The sequence below is a fragment of the Monopterus albus genome, unplaced genomic scaffold, assembly GCF_001952655.1.
Source record: "Monopterus albus unplaced genomic scaffold, M_albus_1.0 scaffold69.1, whole genome shotgun sequence".
Classification (NCBI taxonomy): Eukaryota; Metazoa; Chordata; class Actinopteri; order Synbranchiformes; family Synbranchidae; genus Monopterus; species Monopterus albus.
The window spans coordinates 2,765,406-2,790,200 of record NW_018127949.1 but is presented as its reverse complement, the minus strand read 5'-3'; the positions used below and the strand labels follow the sequence as shown (position 1 = coordinate 2,790,200).

Below are 24,795 nucleotides of genomic sequence, written 5' to 3'. Positions count from 1 at the left end.
GCCCCAGTGCACGCTGGAGGTCCTGGTTTGATGGGGCCAACAGGACAACGTCGTCTGCAAAAAGCAGAGACGAGATCCTGTGGTCCCCAAACCGGACTCCCTCCGGCCCCTGGCTGAGCTGCGCATAATAATATTCACATTTAAATATATACATATTTAAATATTTGTTTGGCTTGCCTGGTATCAGCTATGTCACTTAACCTATTCCATAACCTGCCAGTATCAACCTTCTATCAAACTTCTCAAGGATCCCATCCCATATCTCCTGTGATTGCAAAAACCCAAATATCCATTGTAGATCCCAACAAATAAAACCAGAGTATAGCATCTATGAGCCCTTGGAGGAGTATACAGCAAAATAATTTATATGAATATGCTCAATCTTGCCTTTGAGTGCTTTTCAAAGTGAGGGAGGGAGCGATTCTCAAAACCATTCGGTACTCGAGAGCCACTTATGGCCTGCTGACCCACACAGGCAATCATCTGGGAGATATTAATGAAGGATCCTGTATGTACACAGAGAAGACAGATGAAGACACAGAGAAAGAAAGTTAATAATCATGAAAACACAAGAATCAGAACACACAGACTGCCAATTTAGCATCTATTTGAGCAGAGAACAGAGGATGCAGCATAGCTCCATAATTAGCTTTTTTTTTTTTTTTACTGAAAAGTTTTTTCTGAACTGGTTTAAACAGGCTCGTTTGAATTTCATGTCATGCCCACATAAAAAAGATGTATTTATTAGTTGAGGAACAACTTGGTTTCTGAACAAAACAGTGCTGATGTTTAATTTCCCATAAATAAGGTTCTCTTCCTACAAGCAGAACTCAGTACTGTAAATGTGTCCAGTAATAATAAATGTTTTGAGCCCTTAACCCTTAATTAAACAACAGTGATAGTAATTTCAGACAGGAAACGCGGTGAGGAGACGCAGGCCTGTTGACATGCAACGGCGGCCCCCGCCTGGTATCAAACCTGGTATGGTGCAATTATATTTTTCCACAATTTCCTGATATTTTATAGACAAAATGATTAAGCAGTTAATAGAACAGAAAAATAACCAACAAATTCATAGTATTATTTGCAGTTATAAAACAATGACTTCATGGTGTGAGCTTCAAAGATTGCATTGACTTGCATGATTTTTCAAAGTTAGTTCAAATTGCTGGCGATTCAATGTGTTATTCACCTTGATTCTGTCACTTAACTTCATTCACAAAAGTATGTCGGAAATAGGTTGCTGTGAAGACAGCTTGTTTCACCATCTGTTAAGTAACCACTGCACAGAATATGAAGAATACAGTATGAAACACTTCAGGAGTCAGCTGCTGCCGACAGGACTAAACCAGCCAAAGTACCAGAACTTTAGTGGAATCATTCTGCAAAAGTTATTCCAATGTTTGGGTACCTTTTACTTTAATCCTTCCATTTTAGGAATATAAATAAGACCTGTTTTTCTTAAACATGCCGTTTCCAGTAATATCATTGGTAAGCAGCAACAATTAATATCCAAATTATGATTTTATTATTTGTCATGTTTCCATTCCAGCTAGCTTACCTTTGGAGCCACAGAGAGCCATGATCAGAGGGCTGTTGCTCTTGTCGAGCTCCCTGAGGCAGGCGCTGCCAGCTCGGTCTCTGATGACGGACAGCTCTCTCAAGATGAGAGCCTATTAACACACACAAAATGAAACAACCTTGGTGGAAGAAACTGTCCTTAAAAACATTTGGAGTCTTTTGAAACAGGTTCTACATTAATTATGCCCTTTACCAATAGTACTTTTCTTATGGTACTAATTCAGCAGACTCACAACCATTTTAGTTGTAGCTCTACTGACTTTCTCAGGTTATCCTTTCAATTTCTACAAGAGACTCCTGTGTGTCCACAAAGCCCTGCAGTCTCATGTCTTTTTATGGAGACTGGCAGGGTTTTTGCCTATGCATAGGAACAACTCGCATGTGCTTACAAAAACAATAGGATTCATCATTGTAAAAAGACGGGTGCAAATAATTGTGTAGTTTAAGAACACGTTCATGAATCAGCTGTAGACCTTTCTTAGGATCTTTCTCAAGAACAAATTTAAGAAAAAAAAAACTGTGACTCATTCACCACTAAGTTCCAAAGCTATTAAATGAAAGAGCTTAAACATGGTGTACTGTGCACGAGGCTGATTTAACCAGATGTAGTAGTGAGAAGCCATATTAAGTTTACTTGGACACTAATATTGGCCTTAAATTAACATAAGCCGTCACATTTACTTCCAGAGTCTCCTCTGCTGTGCAGCCTGGCTGCTGCTGCAACTTTCCCGTCTCCAGAGCTTCAATGTATTCATCACATTTCTTGTAGCCATCATCCAGAAGGTCCTGCTTGGCTTTCAGCAGACCCTGGCCAGGTGTCACGTCACCGATGCCGATAGAAAAGCCTCGGTTGGCTGAAAATTGGAAGTAAAATAAGTTGCATTGATACTGCTACAGATTATCCAGTATGTAGAAATGTTTACAGTATTTAAAATGACTACTACTATACTACCAAACTGGAAAGTATCACTGATTCTATAATAGATTTTCTAGGTTTATTTCTGCTGACATAGGCAGATATCTCAGTTTTCAGAGCACTAAAAGAAAATATGGAGGCCACCTACAGAGATATACTGGAGCAAGTCTCGCCAAGCGTGACATGGCGTTAGCAGCCTCCAGCTGCCCCCAGTCCCTCAGCAGGATGTAGAAGATGTTGTTCTTGGAGCCAGATCCCAAAGTGCCTTTGTCCATGGTACCACACATCAGCTCACTGTTGTGGATCGCCACAACTGGAAATGGGACAAATGAATGTGAAAAAACATTGACAGATTGACAAACATGGATGGTGCTGACCTGGAGACACCTGATTTGAGAAAGGTGGTGAACGCTGACAGAACGAATTATAGTTTTTATATCATGAAAAGTAGGTTTAATATAGAATCCTCCAAGCGATGGGCAATAATTCAGTATTTTCACTTAGCGACTTCTTTGGAAACATTGGTATATGAACATATTACATGTTTGCATTTGATAAAATTATGTCATCCAAATGGATGACTCCAAGAAAACTAATCAAAAAATATCAAAAAGTGGTGTTTAAGATTTTGTTTTACATGTGAAAAATTCTGTCTCCTGCAGTGCAATGCTTGGAAACTCACATGAGTCATTGTAACAAAGATCCTCTCCCTTGCCACAGTACTGTTTGCCCTTGGTCCGCAGATTGGCCTTGACTGAACATTCTTTACTCGGCTTCAGAATGAGGCTGAAAAGCTGTTTGCCCGTCCACAAAGCCATGGGCTGATGGATACACAGAAAGATATTAGTGGCAGATCACTAATATGGAGTGTTTTTGTTTGTTTTTTACAGGCTCACCAGAAGGGAAATACAGTACCTTCATAATAGCAGGATGAGGAAGAGAGACCCGGACTCTTTCATCTTTGCCCACCAGGATTGATGCAACTATCTGGCAGGCTTTTGATCTGTCGAAGAAGGTGTCCTTCAGCGTCAAGAGATAAGCCCCTAGAAAATACAAATATGCTTCAAAGTTAATGAAAATGAAATGTAGCCTCTTTTCAAATATGGCTGAAGCGCTCCCCCAGCAGGTAGACCATGGTTATTTAATACCTGTGGATTACTTAAATATTATTTATTTAACCACTAATCATTTTCATATACCATTAGTGGCTTCTTAAAACATGTTTTTCCAGATATATACATATGCTGCAAGTAACCATTTTCCTTTTATCAGTGGTCAATAATTCCCTTCCTGTGACTGAAAGGAGCCTCATGTCGTACGACAAAGAAACTGTGATTGGTTGCCACGTGTCATGGCACTGACCTGTCAGAAAGTCCTGAATAGCAGCAATCAGAGGTTCACCATTTCTTGGAGTGACAAGATTAGCTTTAGTCTGGAAGAAAGAATGATCTGTTTCAAACTGCTCTCTACTTCCCATGAACAATGCAGTTTCCACAGACAGCTTGTCTTTGCTGGACGTCAACAATGAAGCATGAGTACACACGTACCCCCATCAGGATCAAGGCCTCGGCTTTGGCTTCTTCAGTTTGAGGTAGATGGAGGTTCATTTCATCACCATCGAAGTCGGCGTTGTATGGGGTGCACACACACTCGTTGAACCGAAATGTCCTGTGAGGTTTGACTCTGGCCTGTCAGTTTGGGAAGAATAACTATCAATACTATACATAAACAAGCAACTAAAAAAAGATTTCATGACTACATGATCAAAGAAAGACAAACTAAACTTACAATGTGAGCCATAATGCTGAGTTTGTGCAGAGAGGGCTGCCGATTGAAGAGGACAATGTCTCCATCTATCAGGTGCCTTTCAACCATGTCACCAATCCTCAGTTCCTGAGCAATCTTGTCACGGTTCCCATATTTCAAAAACCTGCCAGACAGTGAGAGTTAATTTTTGGTTATGAAGCAGGTAATTAGGCAAGCAGTGGTTGTAATCTGTGTAAAAAAAAGCAGCCGGGCTCACCTCTTGATCTGTGTGTAACGATTCTGGATAAAGTTGGCTCCGGGGTGAACGTCAGGACCGTTGCGAACAAGTTTCCTCATTAGCTCCAGATTTGCTTTGTTCACCTATAATAAAATATCAAGTTGAGAAAACGTAAGCTCTGGTTTGGAAGTGGTTGTCTGGTACATTTGTTAAAGCCATGGACCAGGGCTTACCCTCTCTGGGTATGTCAGGATTTTGGCCACATGCACAGGGACCGCCACCTCATCTATCCTCAAGTTTGGGTCAGGAGAAATAACAGTTCTGCCAGAGAAGTCCACTCTTTTCCCTGAGAGGTTTCCTCTGAAGCGACCTGAGTCGTCACAGTAAATAAATCAGTCACGCAACTATACAATGAGCACACAGCAGAACTGACAGAAGTGTGTGTTTTGGCTGTATTCACTCAAAATCCTTCCCATAGGGTTGTGCAGAAGTGTGGCTATGTTTATTTAGACTGTAACCGGTGGTCAACAGTCACAAAATAAGGTTTAAATTCGCTGATTCACTTTGTTCTTGCTGATGCTGCTCTCTCTCAGCATTCGCTCTCTAGCTCTTTCGCTCACGCGGACCTCTTAACGCCCCATTCCGCCTTGTCCCATTTATACAGGAGGTGGTGCAAATGTGTCTCTGCAAAAATACTGCCTCCTGTTGCGGCATTTTGGAGGGTCAACTTCAACCCTCCCATGCCAGCCACGACTGTACATTTTACACAGAACAGCGAGGCGGGAAACTCCTGCACCAAATGGGGCGTGTAAAAGCGGCTTCAATTAACTATGTACACACTATACCTTGCTTCCCCTTGAGTCTCTGAACAAAGCCTCTGGTCCATTTCTTAGGTGCCATGTTGAGGGGAATGCCAGAAAGCTCACTGTTAATGTACAGGGCACACTGCAGCTGGAGGAAGTCCCAGTCCTCCATGATCATCTGGGTTTTTGCCCCATTCATACGATGCTGGATGACAGAAGAGTTTATTAATATCGGCTGTCTACATGAAAAATAAGACATGAATTTCAGACATTTGCCCAGTTAATGCAATTTCAACCCAGGGCTGTGTTTGGGATGTCTGAACTAGTAGAACAGGCCCCTTCAGAAACAAGTAGTTTACATGAGCAGGTCTTAAGGCACAGGAGAGAGATTGCTACACTTTTAGGATTATACTACACCTATAAATTGCCTCCTGACTTTATTGTTAAGGAGCCGTATGCTGACTAAAATATGATTTATTCTACCTGGAGGCTACTGGAAACTGAAATATCATTTTCCTTTGCCAACTGTTTATGCTATATCAGTATATGGCCTTTGGCTCACCGCAGCTCATTATTTTAAAAATGAATCAATTTTTCAGTCAGAGGTTTGCTCTCTTCAAACTAAAAGCTCAAATCTTCTAAGTTCCTACAGATACCCTGCACTGGATAGAAGCTGGTAAGGCCATGTCAGTGATGGATACCAACCTTTTTGATGACATCGTTGAGGAAGATTATTTCTGTGAGCTTCATGGTGAGGTCGTCCTCATTGGTGCCCGACTTCAGGTCACTAACCACAGAGGGTCGTATGCAGAGAGGAGGCACCAGGAGGCGGGTGAGGATGAGGTCTGCAGGTTTGCCCGCCTCAGGGTTCATCACCAGCAAGGGGATGTCCTCTTGGGGAATCCTCTTGAACAGGTTCATTACCACCAGAGGGTTCAGGTTTTCCTAGAGAATAAATTATAACAAAAGCCCTTTTTAGATAGAGATCATGGCCAACTGATGGTATTTTGACCATCCTTCAAGGCAGCTTTTTTGAATAAGCCCCTTTTGCAATGAACTTTAAAAAGCCAGCAAACCGCAGTTCCTGTGTTTGTTTTACACAGCTGCCACAATCCTGATACTAGAGGCATGATGCTTATCGTGATGTCTGATGGTCCATGTACTTAAGTGCAATTTGAAAATAAAACAAATGGGCTGTTATCTGCTTTTGTTTGATACATTTATAATTGGAAATTACAGTAGGTGCAGTTTCAGGTCTGTGCGTCTAAAGGTAAGGCTACACGCAGACACAAGGCGCACCTCACCTCAGAACAGAGACGTGCGTTTTGGCTCCATTCACACAGAATTCTTCCTACAAAGTTGTGCAGGCTGTGTTTATGTGTGCTTTAGAACATAACCACAGTGAAGCAATCATAAAAATAGTAATTTTCTGATTCACTTTGTCCTCGCTGACACTGCTCTCCCTCCCCTATTCCATCTTGTCCCAGTTATACAGGAGCTGGGGTGAACTCATCTCGAATGGGCAGTGTACAAGGGGCTAAAGGTAAAACACAAGGTCTCTTCCAAAGTTAAAATCTTTCTTTTGCAAATTTTTTAAAATAATAAATAATGCTACTCAATCCGTACCTTATTAGGAGGACTATAACCATCATTGACTCATCAACCATCTTTTTTTTATTTTTTTTTTAACAAAACTCTTTTGTCATTTACTAAAATGTCAAAACCTTTCAATAAATCAGTTTTTGGTGTGGTAAAAAAACAAGCTATTTTTTATTTACATAAGGAGATATATTATCATACAATAAATAGAGAGATAAAAATCTGACCAATCATTCAAATTCAACTTTAAACACTTATTTAATCAGTAAGGAAAAAGTATTGAGTTTTGATACACAGCCTGACTTTGATATATATATATTTATTTTAGACAGACTAATCACTCGCTACACCACAGCACTGTAACACTAAGAGTGTGAAAGAGTATACAAGATTCACCTGTGCTCTGGTCAGCGGCTCCATCATTTTGTTGTGCTCAACGGCGATATCAAAGGACTGCAGAAAATCAGACACAAAATAATCCACCACTTTCTTGGTTGTTTTATACTTCTCATGGATGATCTTCAGCAGACCGCACTTTTTCACTGGCCCTTAAAAGTGCAAGAGAAACAAGACTCAGCCTTTTTTCCTTTATCACACGAGGAAAAAAAGTGTCAAAAAGTAAATATTGCAATGCAAATTTCACTTTTCACCATTGAAGGCGGAGCAATTCAGACAGATTGTCTTTTTGCGGCATTTATCAGAGATTTTTTTCTTCAACCCTCGTTTCTGGAGGTAGGGCAGGTTTGGCCTCTTCAAGTAATCCATGAACTGCAGTTTCTCTTCTTTTGACAGCATTATGCTTGAACATGTCTTGCAAATCATCTGGAAACATGATAAAACACCACATTACAATGAGGAAACTCAGTCACACACAAAAATGCAGAAAATAAAAAAAGTTTAAATTATGGGTACACTGCCAGTATAGAAAACAATGATAACTTCAAGAATTTACAATATACAAGTGTAGGTTAATACCATAATAAAACCTCCAGATGGAGGTACCTTGTTCAAATGAACTTTAGCAGCATCAGTGCCTCACCTGGCACATTATGAAACATAAATGACTGAAGGCTGACATCCGTACAAATTTTTTACACAAGGTTTGATTCTTCAAATTGCTATTTTTAAATATATAGTTCACATTCTTTAAATATGTACCTTTCTAATACCATGTAAACTCTAAGATCTGTTATTCTATCCATACCATATACCACTAATAATCGCATATGACTTGCCTGTAAGATTCCAATGGTGGCTTTGAAATAGCCAACATGAAAACAAGGCAGCTCCAGATCCAAGTAGCCATAATGTCCCAAACAATCTGCCAGATTCTTCCCACATGTTAAACATGGTCTGTCTTTCTCACTGGTACCCTGCAAGAAACATAACATCAGAGGAATGTACCTGCAATATGAGGATGCTTTTATTGAAATAGATAATGATATGTGTCAGTTAGTTTGCTGCTGTTAAACTAGGTTTGTGTAGTAGAAGGTGTTTTGTCTATGTCGTACCATACGGTGGTCCAGCACTCCATAGGGCAGTGGAGAGTGTTTGGTGTCTTGGCTATACAGGTTCTTACTGACCACCTGGATGTGGGCCTGCTTACGCATCTGCTCAGCAGATTTCATCCCAAAGCATATATGGCTTCTGTAAACAAGAACAAACAGTAATGTTCCAGGAAAGTTTCAAGGTTATCTTAATGCATCAAAAATAACAAACATCAGGCGAATATCTGCTTCCTTGTAATAGCAGCACTAACGTTACTTGACCAAGCCAATTGCTTATCAGCACTAACGTTACTTGACCAAGCCAAATGCTTATTGACATGCAAGCAGTAGTGAGAAGTTAAAAAGGACAGACAATGTAGACTTTATTGGCTCTTATGTCAATGCCTCACTCTAAGTTCGTAGCTAACATAACCATGAAATAAACAATAAGCTCAACAGTCTCATTTTTAATTGTTTTCCACATGACCTTTAACACAGCACTCACATAAGCTAACTAATATTAACTTATGAGTCAGACTAGCCCCAGTTTATGAATCACAAGCCGGATCTTTATTAACTTACTAACCAACTCGTCTCAGCCACACTGCAAACTGAGTGACACTGGCTAAATATCGAGCTAACGTAGTAGCAGTGTTCTGAGCCTTTTATACTCACATTTTTTTGGCCACATCTGTCTCTCTGAATTGCTCCTTCACCATTTTGCCAGATTCTCCAAAATTAACAATAACGCAAACAATTTAACGACTATTTCGTCCTTATGCCGTTAGACTACGCTTTCTGTGTTGCTAGCATGCTATCACCTCGCTTTCCCATCTCTTCTCAATACTGGCAAAGAGCGTGCAATATGTTGATGGCATGGGAGACACCGTACCGCTGCATTCAGGGTTTATCGGTAATCCAGTGAACTTACTAGTATACATTCATCCTTGGTATATATCCATGATTAGTGAACGTAAAGTTGACAGGATCGTGCAAATGTTAGGAGAAAGCAGTGCAAGAAAGGAGTGTTGCATCTTAAGATAGAAAGTGTTCTTCTTTACAAATATACATTTATTACATAAACTAAATGATGTGTGCATGCCCCTTCTTCAATACAACTTTGATTAAAAGTATATGTTATAACTTTAAATTAAAGTAAAAAATAGCCATTTTATTTCTAGATACCCATACTAAATCTGTTGGCTGACCTACAAAAACCCGTACTTCTGGTTTATTTGTAAAAAATACGCGATCATGAGAAGTACCTGAAAGCAGCACAAGACTAAGCACAACGACAGCAAGAAAGAGAAGTCACAGGAGCACGAGCGCAGTCGGTATCAAGTGAGTGCTGACACCTAACGGCACAAATGGTAATAACTCCACAGGTGTTTGGCTGGTAAGGTGAATTACTTTCATTTCCAACTAAAATTATATTTAGGCTATATTTTGGATCACTGTCTTATGTGTAGGATTACTTTTGTGTGTAACTTTCTCTTTTATTGAAACTTCACTTACTGTAGATGACCCTATAATGATACAGACTGCAGAAGTTCTGGGTGGAGAGATACTGTAGCTAAACTACTGTTTATTAAGAAACAGCTCCAGTAAATAACACCACCTAAAACCAGTTGTTGTTTGCTAGTGCAGTTATGGTTGTCCAGAGTTGCTGTTTGGATCACATGTATAAGACCAGACCTGAGTGAAGGAATAATCTTTCTTTAAAACAGGCATCACGGCTACAGCCAGGGTTTGATTTTGAGTGGGGCGAAGTATTAGATTTATGTTTGAGGTGAGGATTAGGAAATGATGTACTCCAGTGTGGTTAGATATTCTCAGATATAACAACAAAACTTGATATGTTTAAGTACTTGTGTATATGTGTGTTACCATACATTTTGATATGCATACAACCCCTTTTGTGTTTGTGTATCATAGCTGTACAGTACATTTGCTGCAGTCTGAAGTTCAACCTCTAGATGGCACCAAATGAATTTCCAACAGCTGGAAATGTACAGATGGCGGAGGTGCAGAGGCTAAACAAATGTGCTATTTATACCTGTGCTGCTAGATGCACTGGCATGGGTGCACTGATGGTGACTGACTTTCTGATGAGGAGTTCCTTCCACAACGCGCTTGTGCTGATTAATTATTCTGTCAACTTATAACCACCAACAGTGAAAATTGTTTGGCAGAATCTGATGCTTCATTTTCTAATTCTGCTGCCAATTAGATCTACAGAGTCCTCTAATTAAACCTTATTGTGTTCAGCATGGCCTGGGTTCTCTCAATCTGCCATCCCAAAGAGCCTGATCTGTCTAACTCTTTACATCTAGGCACACATGACTTAAGGACACATGAATGCATCAGTCTATGTAAATTTATGTAAAGAGCATAGAAAATTATCCTCAAAAACATTTGAAGGACTGCTGCTAACAATGTTTTCCAGCATGAGAAGCAGCTCAGTGATCTTCCCTTGAAGTACCTCTAGAGTATTTCACTGTACAAAACGGTATCAAATACAGTACATTGGACTAATGGTGCAATCATGAGCAGACACACACACACACACACACACACACACACACACACACACACACACACACACACACACACACACACACACACACACACACACACACACACACACACACACACACACACTCCCACACACAGACAGAGTGCTCCCTGTGGAGGAATTGAATGTCTCAGACTGCTCAGATTGAGGAAAACTGGCCCTCTCTCAGGACTGGGGAGTCAGGGATTTGGTCACTGCCCCTGCTTGATAAAGCCATATTAGATTTAGATTCAGACAGATACTTTCAGAATTATGCAAAATATACAAAAAACGACCTTTTGTTTTCTAGAAGTATTCAATTAAAAACAAAATAATCATACATTTGAGAAGTTGGAACAAGGGAGTATTTGGCATTTTAGCTTGAAAAATGGCTTGGGTAAACAAGTATCAAAGGATTTGTGTTACTAATTGATTAATTAGATAAAAATAAATGATTAGAAACTCCACAGAGCTGAGAGAAATCTTCCTCTTCTTCTTCTTCCCCCATGTGATCAGTGGGTTGCACTCAAGTGCATCCCAGTGTTTACTCATAATACCACTTACATTATGCAAAGCGTATTTGTAGATCAATGTGACCACCATCTTTGTGTAATTAACATGAGTAATTACTAAGCTTAATTTACAGAGCCACCCAAGGTTCATAATGAGGCTGCAAAACATTGACCCATGACAATTGATTGATCCCTCCCTCCTTTAAAACCATGCCCCTGCTAATGACTAAGTAATAAGCAGATAGTGTACAGCTAGGGTGGCTAATACAGCATTCACTCTCCATATTCAGATTGGCTGATCCCCCCCTCTGCCCCCTCCCTTCTCCTCCACCTCCTCGTCTTCCTTTTTTTTCTGCAATGGTGTCATCTCCTCACTTAGAGCCCCTCTCCCTCTTGCTCTATATGTGTGTGTGCATGGGTGTTGTGCTCACTACTCAGTAATCAGCCACACAGACTCGCCTTTGGTGGCTGGAGACTGATTCAATATTCCACTGGGTAATTTATGCAGAACTAATTCTCTACAGGAATGGAAGGGCTTGGAGGAAGGCAGAAAGAGAGCGAGAGTGAAATGCAGAGAGGAAGAAATCTGTGGTGAAATAATTATCCCCGGTGTCACTGTAGCAACATTCTGTGAAGTTGATGTCAATAAAATATTGAGCTACACAATCCATTTCAATTTCACTTCAAAAAGATGCTGCAGCGGGTCAGGCAGCTGCAAGTGCGTGTGGGAAAAGCACCGCACGCCAACACACATCCGCACATTTCCGTTGAACACACAAAAAGGCGGTGGCTGGCAACGTGTGCTGCTTACAGCCATGGCTGGGAAGCACATCATTGCCTGTAGTCATTTAACTTGTCAAAACAGCAGGGCTTCATGGCTCCTCATATTTGGATTTAGTGCGTTTGAATTACTGGAAATAAACTGAAGGAGGATGAGATGAAAACGCTTCCCAGGAGAGCCATTGGGAGCACAGTATAGATTATGGTCATTTGTGACGGATTGGTTTATAACAAAAGCCCCATGTCAGGGTGCATTTGTGTGCACGTGTAGGTATGTTCTGAGAGTGGGGATGGAAATGGCTTCATTGTTTCACTTCTACTGATCATCACAGTGCACATGGAGTTAAATGCCACTGTATTCATAGGACAGTAGTGTTAGGTGTTTATAGGTCTTTATTTGCTGAGCTGTTTTAATGAGTATTGGTGTACATTTGCGCACCTAACACCAAGGAAAGACACTGATGCTTGTTTTATATACAGACAGTATTGGACTTTACTTTGGAAGTAATACAGTACATTCGGTGATAGAGTTTACTGTATAGAGCCATTCATGTTCACTTTACTTGAAGGTGGACTCCACCAACTTTGTACATGAAGATGGGTTTATTTGTGAGTAGAAGTACTTCCTTTCCTGTGAAAACAGCTGGATAGTGTCTTCTGTGGCTCTAGAGGAGTTTTGTAAAACCTGAGAGAATAAAGTTGATGATGGCTTTATGGTTATTGTTATTAAACCAAACTGAGCTTGACACTTATAACAGAAAGCACATTCCAAACTGGGTTTGAGGAGTTAAAAAGTAAGGGCATTTACCAAAGAGAGGAAAGGTCAAATGAAAAACATTACTGAACTTGTAAAGAGCGTGTTTATGGATTAGCACAAAAGTTTGTACATAATATTCAAAGTTACAAGACAGTACATCTCCGTGACTTTGGTGGTTCCTTGACTCCTCTCCTGTTGCCACCATGAGATTGACATTTTTGTTTTTTTACTGAAATGTCTTGGCAGCTACAGTATTAGATTGCTTAGTGTTAATTAGCAAATGTTTGCATGCCACCAAACTAACAGCATTGTCACAAATTTAGCTGTGTGTTTCCTGTCACACTGTGATCTCCAGCCAGCTGCAGTAGTCAATTCAGCTTTGTTCAAATGAAAAATTTGATTGGCTTATACTGGTATAACACTGATACAACTGTTATAATTTGAAATTGCTTTGATCAATACTTATTTTTTACTTGCATCAGAAATGTGACATCACTTCCTCTTTCAGGGTTGAGTGTGGAAAATTTTGTTGTAACCTCTGTGGCCATGCCTTAAGGCATGTCACTGTGAGCACTTTAGCAAGATGACAACAGACATTTAGCTCAGAGCACCGCTTTGCCTGAGTATAGCCCTTAAATCACTAACAGGCTATAGACCGTTAGGGTTGTTGCTAATGACTTAGATGAATCAATCATCAAAATAGCTGTTTTTTAAAATTAGCTGCCAATTAACCGACTCTTTCAGCAGCACTACATCTAATAATGTAGGAGGTATTGGTTTAGACTAGTCACTCGGGGTGAAATAACACCATTATTAATATCTCCTGCATTAGCCAGAGAATCTAGTCCTGCAGATCTGTCCAGAACCAAATATTCTAAACAATCTGACAAATATCCTTCATCACACATAAATAATACTCTGGCAGTTAGAGAGGTACAGTTTTAAAATTAGTTTGACTTTTACTGGTCCTCGAGTGCATGTTGGGCTGTTGAAGCAGCAAAAGCCAAGACAGAAACAATCATGGTGATTAATATTAAACATAAAATATTTTCATCAGGTCATTACACATCAGTCCCTCCTGGCCAGTCAGTGGTGATTATCAACACATTATTTTACAGAGTAAAAGATTTAAAATTCACAATTAATTTCAAGAGAGTGTACAGTAGCCAGTACTGTATATGTAGGAGATGCAGATCTGCATCACCGGGTATTCGTAAAGCTATGTAAATGTGGCAGAAACCTCTGTAACATTCACAAGTCCACATGCTGAAGACTAATGTTTTTGATTCTCTCGGTCTCTCCGTGGGTACCACTGCACTCTTCTCCCCGACATCTCATTATTTTGCATCTTCGTCACTCTTATTAAAGCAATATATCTTAACTTGGGGCCAGTGCCTGTCGATGTAGTGGAATACATACATGCCAAAACATTAGCTACATGTGTGAAACTGCACTCTGTCCTGCACTCAGGAGAGCCATGTGCAAAATGAATAATTTATCCAAATGAATTATAATACTAGCATCTCCCCACTAAAGCTTATTATAATACTAGCATCTCCCCACTAAATCTCAATCTTGTCTGAGTGAGATTCCTGCTCACATTTCAGTTCATACAGTTGGCCTTGCATAAACCAAATACCTCTCTGGACAGATTTGCATAGAAACATCCTGCAATGTGGTGAAAAGGGAGCAATTAGGATTCATGACGGCGCCTCCCCTCCGGATGCTTTGCTGCCATGTGAGACGGCCGCAGCTGATTGAAATGGAGGAGCATGGCCTTGTTCATGCGCTTCTGTCTTCTTTCTATCTCTCTGTCCTCCTGGGGGGAAGCAGGGCCAACTCCAGCCTCCGGGTTCTGTCTGGTCCTCCACCTCTCTCCCTCCATCAACCCTTTCATTGTCAGCCACCTCCAAAGCACAGATTATCAGTGGCTCACCGCTGGTTGGAACTTTTGTAGGAGCCTCAGGGAAGGAACCTCTCAAGGAGTGGGTTAACAACATCATCAAACTCGGTGTGATTAGTAGTTAACGGATGCAGCAGGTCACATTGTGCAGTTGTTTGAAACAGGTGATGGAGTCCTTGCTGTTGGTGTCTGGCTGCTAAGAGCGTGTGGGAGGTGTTTGACACAAACGAGGCTTCCAGCTCTCAGAACCAAGAACAGATGGTGCTGGAAAATGAAGCACCTCTCAGAAGCATTGAAACCCCCTCCATCGACCCTCTCTCCCCCATGCACACTCTGTTTCTCTCCCCTGCTCTCTCTTTCCTCCATAAATGAACCTTTTTGGCAAGATTATTTAAGAACACTTGTTATTACTCATACAAGTGTCACATTGTTTATTCATAAGCAAACTCCTTAAAAAAAAAAAGGATGATGCCTGACATTTTTTCTTCATAGTGGGAACACAGGGGTACTTTGGGTCATCTGCCAGGGTGAGTTTTTGTTCACCTGGATGGAGCCAGCAGATGGCAGGGCTGGGTCTGGGCTTGTCTAGGGAAAAACAGCAGAAGGCCAAGGAGGGAAACACATTTCTTGAAGCACTCACTCACTGTGCTTCTTTAATCCACTACAGATAAATGGCAGTATAATGTAAGAGGAAGGATATAGAAGTATTTCAGTGTATGTGTCATGGCAGAGTACAACTGTTATGGTAATTTGTCCAGTTCTTGGTTATGCTTGAAGGTTTCTGATGTCATATTTAAAGATTTCAAAGATTTATTGAACATGTTATTTTGCTTTTTAAAGAAATGCTACATGAATGCAGATTTCTTTATGGTCTGCACTGTGTTTGACTTCACTCAGAAGACTATGGCTTGTGTTTCATTCCAGTCATGTTTGCTCCCCTCCTGAGCTCCTGTCTCCTGCAGCAATCTGTCTGAAAAATGCATACATAACATCCTGTGAAAATAGCTTTCTGCAGGGACTCCACTAAAAAGCCACACTGCATCAAATGTACCTGTCATTCTCTGCTAGGCCAAGTTGATGGCAAAACATTTGCATACCTCACCTCTGAAAGATCAGACCTGTGTGAAAGTATACATGCATTGAATAACTGTGTATATTAATGCACACCTCTGCTATCATCTATATATTTGTTATATATGTATATACAACATAAAATTATATATATGTGTGTGTGTGTATGTTTTGCAAAAAGACACTTCAACACATGGATTGAACCACTAACCTTATGGTGAGGAAACAACCTGCTCTACCTTGTGAACCATGCTTACTGAGAACAGTAACTCAAGAAATAGATGATGTCAAGCTTGGTCATTTTTTACTTGCTTTATTAGAAGCTTGATAATACACATCCTAATTAAATAATTTCCCCTAATTCCACCAGTGAATAAAACAACAACCCAACTTATGAATCTGTGTGCCACTGGCCAAAAAGACGAATTAATGCAGGGAGGAGGGTTATTTCATTACAGACTCCTTTCCCTGATGCAACACAAGTGTGGTAGATTCGATTCTCTGGCTGTGATTACCCAGCCCTCGGCTATGAGATAGATGACTATGAATCAATTGTGTTCAAGGGGACTCTCACTGGGGTGCTGTAGTAGTTAAAGACGAGAAGGAGTCTACTGAAAAAACAGTCGGCCTTGGTTAAACAGACCATCAGAGAATCTCATCAACTACGTACGGCACTTAAATATTCATGCATACTTAAGAGAGGAATGAAACCAGCTGTCGTGTTAAAACGGATGCCCCTTTGCCACAATAGCTGCCACAGTTAAATGAGCAGTCGCCATGACTGTATGGGAATAGTTTAGTCTTGCTCTGTGTCATCCATTCAGAATTTAATATGTGCCCAGGACAATACTAATCATGCCGTGCTGCTCCTCATTAAGGGTTTAGGTAAAGCCTGTGAGAGAATGCCCGGCCGTGTCTCTGTCATGTTAAAGACCAGAGAACAACATTACAATTACAGGAGCAAATATGCAAAGGTCTGCTGCAAGGTACAAGGTCTGCTGCTGTGCTGCTGTGTGGCAGTGGGAATTAGGGTTTTGTGGTGCATCATGTAATGGAAATGCTTTGGGTGCATTATTTTTGCAACAGACCCTTATCATTATTTATCACTGGAGGTTTTAAAGCTGTTTTTATACTCTTGATAATTTCTTCCCCTGCTCCTCATCTAGTCCCATGTTTGTTTTTCTCTGTGGTCTTGGAATAGGTTTGCTCAAAATGAGAAAACCTGGATGCTGTCCTTCCTGTCACCAGCCCACCTCCCCAAGTGAAGTTCTTTTTTGACCTGACATGTTGGCATCTAGCTGCAGTTTATTGAGCAAGCAGTTAGCTGGAGGAGAAGACTGCCAAATAAGTCCAAGAGAGAAAGTGTACAACAAAAAAACAACAAAATATTCCTTTTCAAATCTAACAATACAAAAGATAACAATTGCAATAGATCAGTCAGTGTATGTGTTAACAAGAGGGGGTGCTAGTTCTCCAGGCATCATGTTTGTATCAGCTGCCACACTGAGTAGCATCAGTGTGTATCATGACACAGAGTGAATGAAAACACAGGCTGTTGCACTGGGTGCAGGGAGAAATGTCATATTTTGCCCCCTTGCTGATGTACAGAGGCCGACATTGAAATGAGCCATGGCATCCCCAACACTCACACATACAGTACACATATGCACATGCACACTATGACCAATCTCATCGTGTACTCTCCCTCCCCCCATCCCCTTGAGGAATAAGAGGGGATTATGTCAAAGCAATTCATTTGTATGAGAGGAGGTAATGAACTCTTCCTTTTATCTATTCATTTGTGTATGAAAGTATTTACTTGTACCTGTTATCTGTAGATAATAATCAGAAGATATGAGGATAAAACTCTTTTGATGACAAACACATTGGCAGAAAGCATTTAAAGAGGGTTAAAGAAGAGTTTCTGATTGATGATTTCTATTACAATCCTGTCTTGGAGGTGGAAATACACTTAAAGTAAAGTACTGTATGTTCACTGTCCATACATGCTGCCCTCATGCTTTTCTCTTGGATGATACAACAGACAGTACTTAGAGATCTTTTAGAGATGGCCCTTTGCTATTTAGGTCAGTGGTCTCCAGTCCATTTCATGTTCTGTTGCCCAAATTGCCCAGGAAGCAGGTGCTATTAGAGCAGGTTGTTTGTAAGGTAAGTAGCTATGAGAAGTGACAGCAGTAGAATTGCTAATGCACTTTGGCTGTCATTTCTTTCTGAAAGCCCCTGCAGGGAGGGTCTGATTAAATTGATATTCAACCTCCTGCATGTTGTGGGCCCGGACTTCATTAGCATAGGGTTTAGATGACACAGAGAGAAGGCTGGCATTAGTGTTGTAGGAAGCAGTTAGCCATTGTGCTGTAACTAATTTTCCAATTATAAAGGGTGCTTAAAATGTAGTGTATGAATGATTCAAATCACATTATTAACAGAACATGTACTGTATGTTTAAAAATCAAGAGAATGTGAAGATGCATTTTGCAGGAAGTGTCAGTACACATTAAAAGGAATCAAAACAAAAGTAAACCTTGAGCTGCAAGTGTCATGTGAGAAATAGAAAAAAATTGTATCCTGTCTGTGTGGACTACATCATCATTCTGCATAGGTGTGAAAAAGTCAGGAAAGATGATTGATTTAACAGTGAGCATGCTGATGCTTGTCACAGTAGTTCCCAGAACTTTTTTCTGTTTTATCATGCTTCATTAGCAGTGGCTGGTTCAACACAGTTAATGGGTTATAGGTGGGAGATTTGCCTGACTCAAACTGCAGGTTCAGATGTCTTTAGCTTAATCTAGATTGTTTTATTTGTCAGTTTAGTAAAGATCTGCATATACAAAAGTGGCTTTAGTTGTCATCAGAGAGTCAGTTATTTTCATTACCACTAAAATCTTGCAGTCTCATTTTTCTGTACATTCCAACTAATCAGTTATCATGAGAAGATTGAATGGTGTCACCTCACTGTATTGCTACCCTTAGTCGATATACAAATTTTCTATGTCCTTAAACTTGAATCTTGCCAGGTACAGTGATAGCAGCAATGCAATAGGAAACTCACTGCTCACTGACCTCTCTTTAACCTGAATGGCTGTTTCACCAGTCACACACTGAGACAAGCTGTCTATCATGTGTGCACTCAGAGAGGACAAACGCAGGCTGACCCATTCTGTTTGCATGGGTGGACAAAGTGCAGATAAGACTAATGTTGTTTACAGAAGATTTAGTGTGCTGTTGACCAAGCTTCCAGGCAGCAGAGATGTACAGATTAGAAAATTGATCTAGAAACAGAAGCAATAAAAGAACACATTTAAGGTATAATTTTACATTATTATATTACATGTAAATCAATTTACATTATGTTATGTCCAGTAAAACCCTAAAAAAATCCCTAGTGCTCCTTCCAACATTAGATATGTCTGTTAACATTGCAAACTGTGGTGAAAGCTGCAGTTAGCATTGAGCAAATATTTAAAGTCACTGCTAAAGACATCATCACCACTGCAAATAAATGAATTGAATTCTGCTCATAGCCTCCCCCCTCCTCTTACCTAAACAGATATTTGATCCCTGGGGAACACCTAGTGCTTTGCAATCTGCGCCGGCTTCCTGGTGGCGCTTCCTCATGTCTCTGAGAAGCAAGCACCGACTTTGAAGTCTGTGAAGCTGATGATAAATATGCTAATGTGTCTGGAGGTGACTCCACGTAGCAGATAGCGCTGTGAGGGGAAAGTGCCACCCATCATTTATTATATGGAGAGAAGGAAGGAAAGAAAGGCAGAGAGGATGGAGAACAAGGGAGGAGGAAGCATCACGCTACTGATAAGGTGTTACAAGGATAAACAATGGGGGTAAAAGAGCACTTAAATTGTTGTTTGGACTGATACAGGGCATTAATCTGTGGATATATGACAGTTGTAAGCAAACTAGCTGTGTGTTTTAAAAGGAAATTGTGGTCATACATATAGATGAAGTTTTGTTTGACTATTAGTATGTGCATCATCATACACTTCAGAACACAGAGAGCAAGGATTAAAGAAATATCTAATTGTTGCATGACTTCACCAAATTGACGCAATAACATTGAGCATTTTTTGAGGCTGTTTCACTGAACTGTATTGAGAGGATGTTTTAAACCTATGTTCCCAACTTTTGTGGCTCATGAAACTTACAGCAAAGTAATATCTAGTGAATAAATTATTTTGAAATTATAGCAGGAGCTTTCAACTAATTGTGACCTGAGGGCCACCATTCTGTATAAGAAGTAACCCGTTGTGGAGTACATAGACCACCATTTTAATCGTGGAATTCACCTTGACCTCTATAAATTTTATCTATTTACATGAATTTGATTATTCATAAACAATAATTGATTGTTATCAAATAATTGATAATATTAAAATGTTTAAAAAATTGTTATTTTTTTAGTAAAATTACATTATTAAATGTATGGTCGAGGACAACCTGCAGTGCCTTCATGGACCACCAGGGGCCCACGGACCACTGGTTGAAAACTCCTGAATTATACAAAAATTGAGGTTACAACTTGGGTCTTTCTGTAGTTTGGACTGAACTGATATTGGATTAGTTGCACAGTGGGCAGTGGATGGCGGTGCCAAGTTTTGAAAAGGACAAAAAATCGATCGTGTAAAAGAGACAATACTGCTAATTCTGCTGCGTATATATATGTTATATATTTTTTAATCTGTCCATTATGAGTCCAATAATCAGTGCAGTGCTAAATTGTTGGAATACGTTTTTATAATCCCTCATATATACCTTGTAAACCCTCCCAACCCCCATGAATTATTAAAGAGGGTGAGTGAACCCGATTCAAAGAGATGCATATTTTGAAATAGAAAACTTTAAAATCAACCTGAGGCTTAAAAAAGTACACGTACTAGTTAATGGAATTCTGCAATTCATACATATTGTGCCTCTGGGCTCTTTGTTCCTATTCTGTTTACTCTTACCACTGTTTACTTCTCTGAGTGAGACCTTCTACTTTGGCAAATACATGCAAACTGTCGTCTTATGTCTGTGGTGCAGAGCACACAGAGCTGCCATCTCTCAGTCTGAACACAGATTTGATACCCTCAAGGTGACAGCAGAAGATCTGTCGCAGGTGTCGGAGGCAACATCAGGGTTGTCAGAAAGCATCTCGCCCCATGACTTAGATCTCTAAGGAACTCAGACAAATTTAGGATACAGAAAAACAGGTAGACACTCAAAATTCTCTCCACATTTTTAAATAAAATGCTTGGTGAAAATAAAAACTAGCAGGTTTGGGGGTAAATCTATCTCCTTTCATCCAGTCTGTATAGAGATCTGCTTCCTTATCAGCTTGTGCATCTGAAGGCGGTCTTTGATATTAATGACTCAAGAGTTGCTTCCCACTTCAAGTGTGTGTGGACAAGCTGTAGGTGTCACTGTCGACGTGGGTTTGAGCTCCATCAACCGTGGCTGTTGGAGTCCAGAGCGCCACCCAGCCCCCTCTGTAGGAGACGTCGTAAGTCAGATGCTCAGAATGCATGGGGCATTGTCTGCCTGGATGTTCGATGGCCTGGCAGCAAAAGGTGACATCTGGTGACTAATGTGCTCAGATGTGAATGCTGCTCCCTCAGTTCTCTGGGCAGCAGCTGCTCCGCCAAAGCATAAATGAGACAGGGGGAACGAGTGAGAGAGAGAGAGAGAGAGATAGACAGGGGAGATAGGGGAAGAGGGGGTGGCTGCCAGGCCTAGGTGGGGGGCAGGGCTCCTGGTTTGAGGAGTGAGTTTGTATGTGAGGTGGTGTGCATGTTCATCACACCAGTCATCAGACTCTGAAGGGGTGTGTTTTGGCGGGGGTTGGGCATGTCTTTGGAAAATCAATGACTTTATGTCTGATTTTCTGCTGCCTCTCAACATCCACTGCTCCACAAAGAGACCACACAGATCAACGAGAGCTGCTTTTGATCTGCTTTGTGTTTTCTGCAACCAAGTTCCTTCCGGTTGCTGTGTCAGTTGCCATTTGAGTCAGAGCAGTACTGGCTGTCTTATATGTCAGAGTTATAAGTCTTGTCATAAAGTGGAGGATGCGATGTGGCTGTTGCAAAGGTGACAGATCTTAAATGGCCACTTCATCCAAATTAAAAACACTTACGATTTTCTACTTACTTATGGTAGTAGGCATGTTGATTGTTTTGTGTGTCCAGGGTTTGATATATCCATTTGTCTGGTTTCTGTCCAAATCAATGGAGGTGAATGTGCTTTCGTTTGTGCTGCATAGTTGTAGAAACCAAAACTACTCCATCTTCATTCCCAGACACTAAGACTGAGCATGTTTTCTGCAGTTTCGATAAACAACCCCTTTGAATGTAGGCCCTCATACCTTTAAAAGAAGTCAAAAAAATGTCTTCAAAGACATATCACATCACAGATATAACCACATCCTAGTAACAAGATGCGACTCTATCCATCAAACTGCAGAGTTTTCTCATGAGCCAATTGGAGTTGGGATGAAAATCTGCTGCTGTAATGGCTTCATCCTTCTCCTGTCACTGAAGTATCCATGTTTGTTGAGATGCATGTCACAACTCAGAACATGTGAAGCATTTGGATGACAGACAGCTGTATGAGGTTCCTTTTCTTTTTTGGTTTCTGCGTGTGCTTATTTGTGTTTCCCGACCACTGCCACGTTACCCCAAAGGTCATTTCATGACCTCTGGGCTCCTTCACTCTTCTAAACTTGAAATAGGCCCCTTGGCTGTCGTCTGGCTGTGAGAAGGGTTAACATATCGAAGCAGGACCAAGATGTAACCCAGAGGGAAGAAACTCCCCCCCAAAAAGAGACAAAAATTAGATCTGAGGTTTGATTTGGAGACATGATCAGTTAATCACCTCTAAAAAGCTGACAGCACATGCCCACATAGTTTCTGTCCAATAATCTTGCCAAAATGATTTGTATTTTTACTTACTAGCTAAGGGATCACATGAAACTGGCTGCGGATCAACACACTCAAACATGTGGTCATTTGCGGCATTCATATGGACATGCTGCTTCTTAGAAGACACTTGAGCCCCTCTTAAAAGGCGTCATGGGCTGCTTTCGATTAGGGAGGCGGTGAGCTGCTTTAGATTTGATGAACAAGAAGTGCATATGCATTGCACAAAGAATGTTAATGAAACACATTCCTCCTGGTTTCTCATGGAAACCAGCTTGGATTTAGGGATAAGGAGGTGGAGAGAAATGGGGTCCCACTTATAGCCCTCCTCAGAAAAAAAAGGCTTACAAGATGCAGAAGGGAATGACTTTTATGAGAAAAAAAGGAAAGAAAGATAGTGTGGGATGAGAAAATATTAAGATATACAATGAGTGGATACACTGGCAATTTTAAAAAGTCTAATGGTGAGAGGGTTTGCACATGCCTACTATTCAGTACACTTTGATCATTACTGATATATGTGATCACCAAGAAAAGACACCCACTTGAACACTTGTAAAATAACATGGCCTGTAAATCAATTCAGTTCAACCCACTGGAAGCATTAGCAGACTTTTAACTTCATCTACTACAGATGCTGAATGTCAAAGTGCAGGCTGGCAATCTCACTGCACAGACATTATGATCAGAGTAGCACAGTACCATCTTGACAGCACAAATACTCTATGATAAACTTCCTACATGTATGTAAACTCAGTTCCTCTCTTAATTAGAACAGAATGAATTATTCTGAGTTTGCATAAGAGAGAATCTTCTTAGTCATTAAGTATTATTAGTCATGCAATTCAAGTTGTGCCCCCGAGCAAAAGGCAGATTTGTATAGATCTCTCTCTCTCTCTCACACACACACACATACACACACACACACACACACACACACACACACACACACATCCTTGTGGTCATCACATAAAGGGTCCGTACGTAGACTTACATTCATTTCCTTACTCTAACCTTATCCAGAACCTCTACTTGAATAACCTTAACCCTTACCCTAACACTTAACCAAAGCCAACACTTGCTCTATCCTTACACCCCATCATTTTGTAAAATCTGATTAATTATTTGTGACAAGTGAGTTCTGGTCCTCACAAAGCAGTGTGCTCCCAGATGGTGGGGACCAGCGTTTTGTCTCCATCTGGAAGGCAGAGTCCCCACAATGTGAGCGTGTCAACACACTTTGCCCCTCACAACCCACACATGCAATGTTTTCTGTCTTATCTCAGTTCATGGCCGTTTGAGGGAAGTGACACACGCTTTATATGCAGATGCTAGAACCTCAAAGGAGTGATGTTTTTCAACCAGGCAAACAATAGCTTCAAAGAAATAGCACTACATATGTATTTATTAAAACAATTTAATGGAATATGTGTGATGATTATTTCCATGAGCAAGTTTGTGTGGAGCTAAATAATTAGTCTATCTTTTAATCCTCACACATTATGCAGTAGGTTATGTATACAATTATTATGGCTGCACTGTATTTCTGTTATTGTATTACAGTATTCCATCACAGAATGTTTGAATAATGCCAGTGTTATTTGCATTATACTGAAAGTGTGCTTTCATTATAGACAATCACATAGGCTCCTCTCTGATGCATATGAGTCACTTTGGTAATTAATAAGTGATCCTATTACATAAAAACTGATTTCACCATTGACAAATACAATGTTACATAGATACTACTGACCTTATCTGAATATTTGTTTCTGTTTTGCTGATCTTTTCTTTGTGCAAATATTCTGTATGGTCAAACCATAATGAGCTGTTTTAATACTTTACCACATTAATCATTTGATCACTGATAGTTCCAGATCATAATTCTATTTACCAGGGGCACTGTAATGCTGCAT

At 40.4% G+C, this 24,795-nt stretch overlaps 1 protein-coding gene across 1 annotated transcript in view; it reads right to left on the bottom strand.

Annotated features, from left to right (window-relative positions):
* Positions 1-9,313, bottom strand: part of polr3a (polymerase (RNA) III (DNA directed) polypeptide A) — a 19,213-nt gene extending 9,900 nt beyond the window's left edge. The window contains exons 1-18 of the mRNA XM_020605017.1: positions 9,046-9,313; positions 8,395-8,530; positions 8,119-8,256; positions 7,534-7,705; positions 7,280-7,431; positions 5,990-6,229; positions 5,327-5,489; positions 4,715-4,851; positions 4,521-4,624; positions 4,286-4,427; positions 4,045-4,185; positions 3,860-3,929; positions 3,413-3,540; positions 3,180-3,318; positions 2,646-2,810; positions 2,263-2,435; positions 1,562-1,673; positions 388-506 (exon numbers count right to left, since the gene is read on the bottom strand). Coding sequence (XP_020460673.1) covers positions 388-506; positions 1,562-1,673; positions 2,263-2,435; positions 2,646-2,810; positions 3,180-3,318; positions 3,413-3,540; positions 3,860-3,929; positions 4,045-4,185; positions 4,286-4,427; positions 4,521-4,624; positions 4,715-4,851; positions 5,327-5,489; positions 5,990-6,229; positions 7,280-7,431; positions 7,534-7,705; positions 8,119-8,256; positions 8,395-8,530; positions 9,046-9,089 — 2,475 coding nt within the window. The 5' untranslated portion in view covers positions 9,090-9,313. The remainder of the gene's footprint in view (positions 1-387; positions 507-1,561; positions 1,674-2,262; positions 2,436-2,645; positions 2,811-3,179; positions 3,319-3,412; positions 3,541-3,859; positions 3,930-4,044; positions 4,186-4,285; positions 4,428-4,520; positions 4,625-4,714; positions 4,852-5,326; positions 5,490-5,989; positions 6,230-7,279; positions 7,432-7,533; positions 7,706-8,118; positions 8,257-8,394; positions 8,531-9,045) is intronic.
* Positions 9,314-24,795: the final 15,482 nt, after the last annotated feature.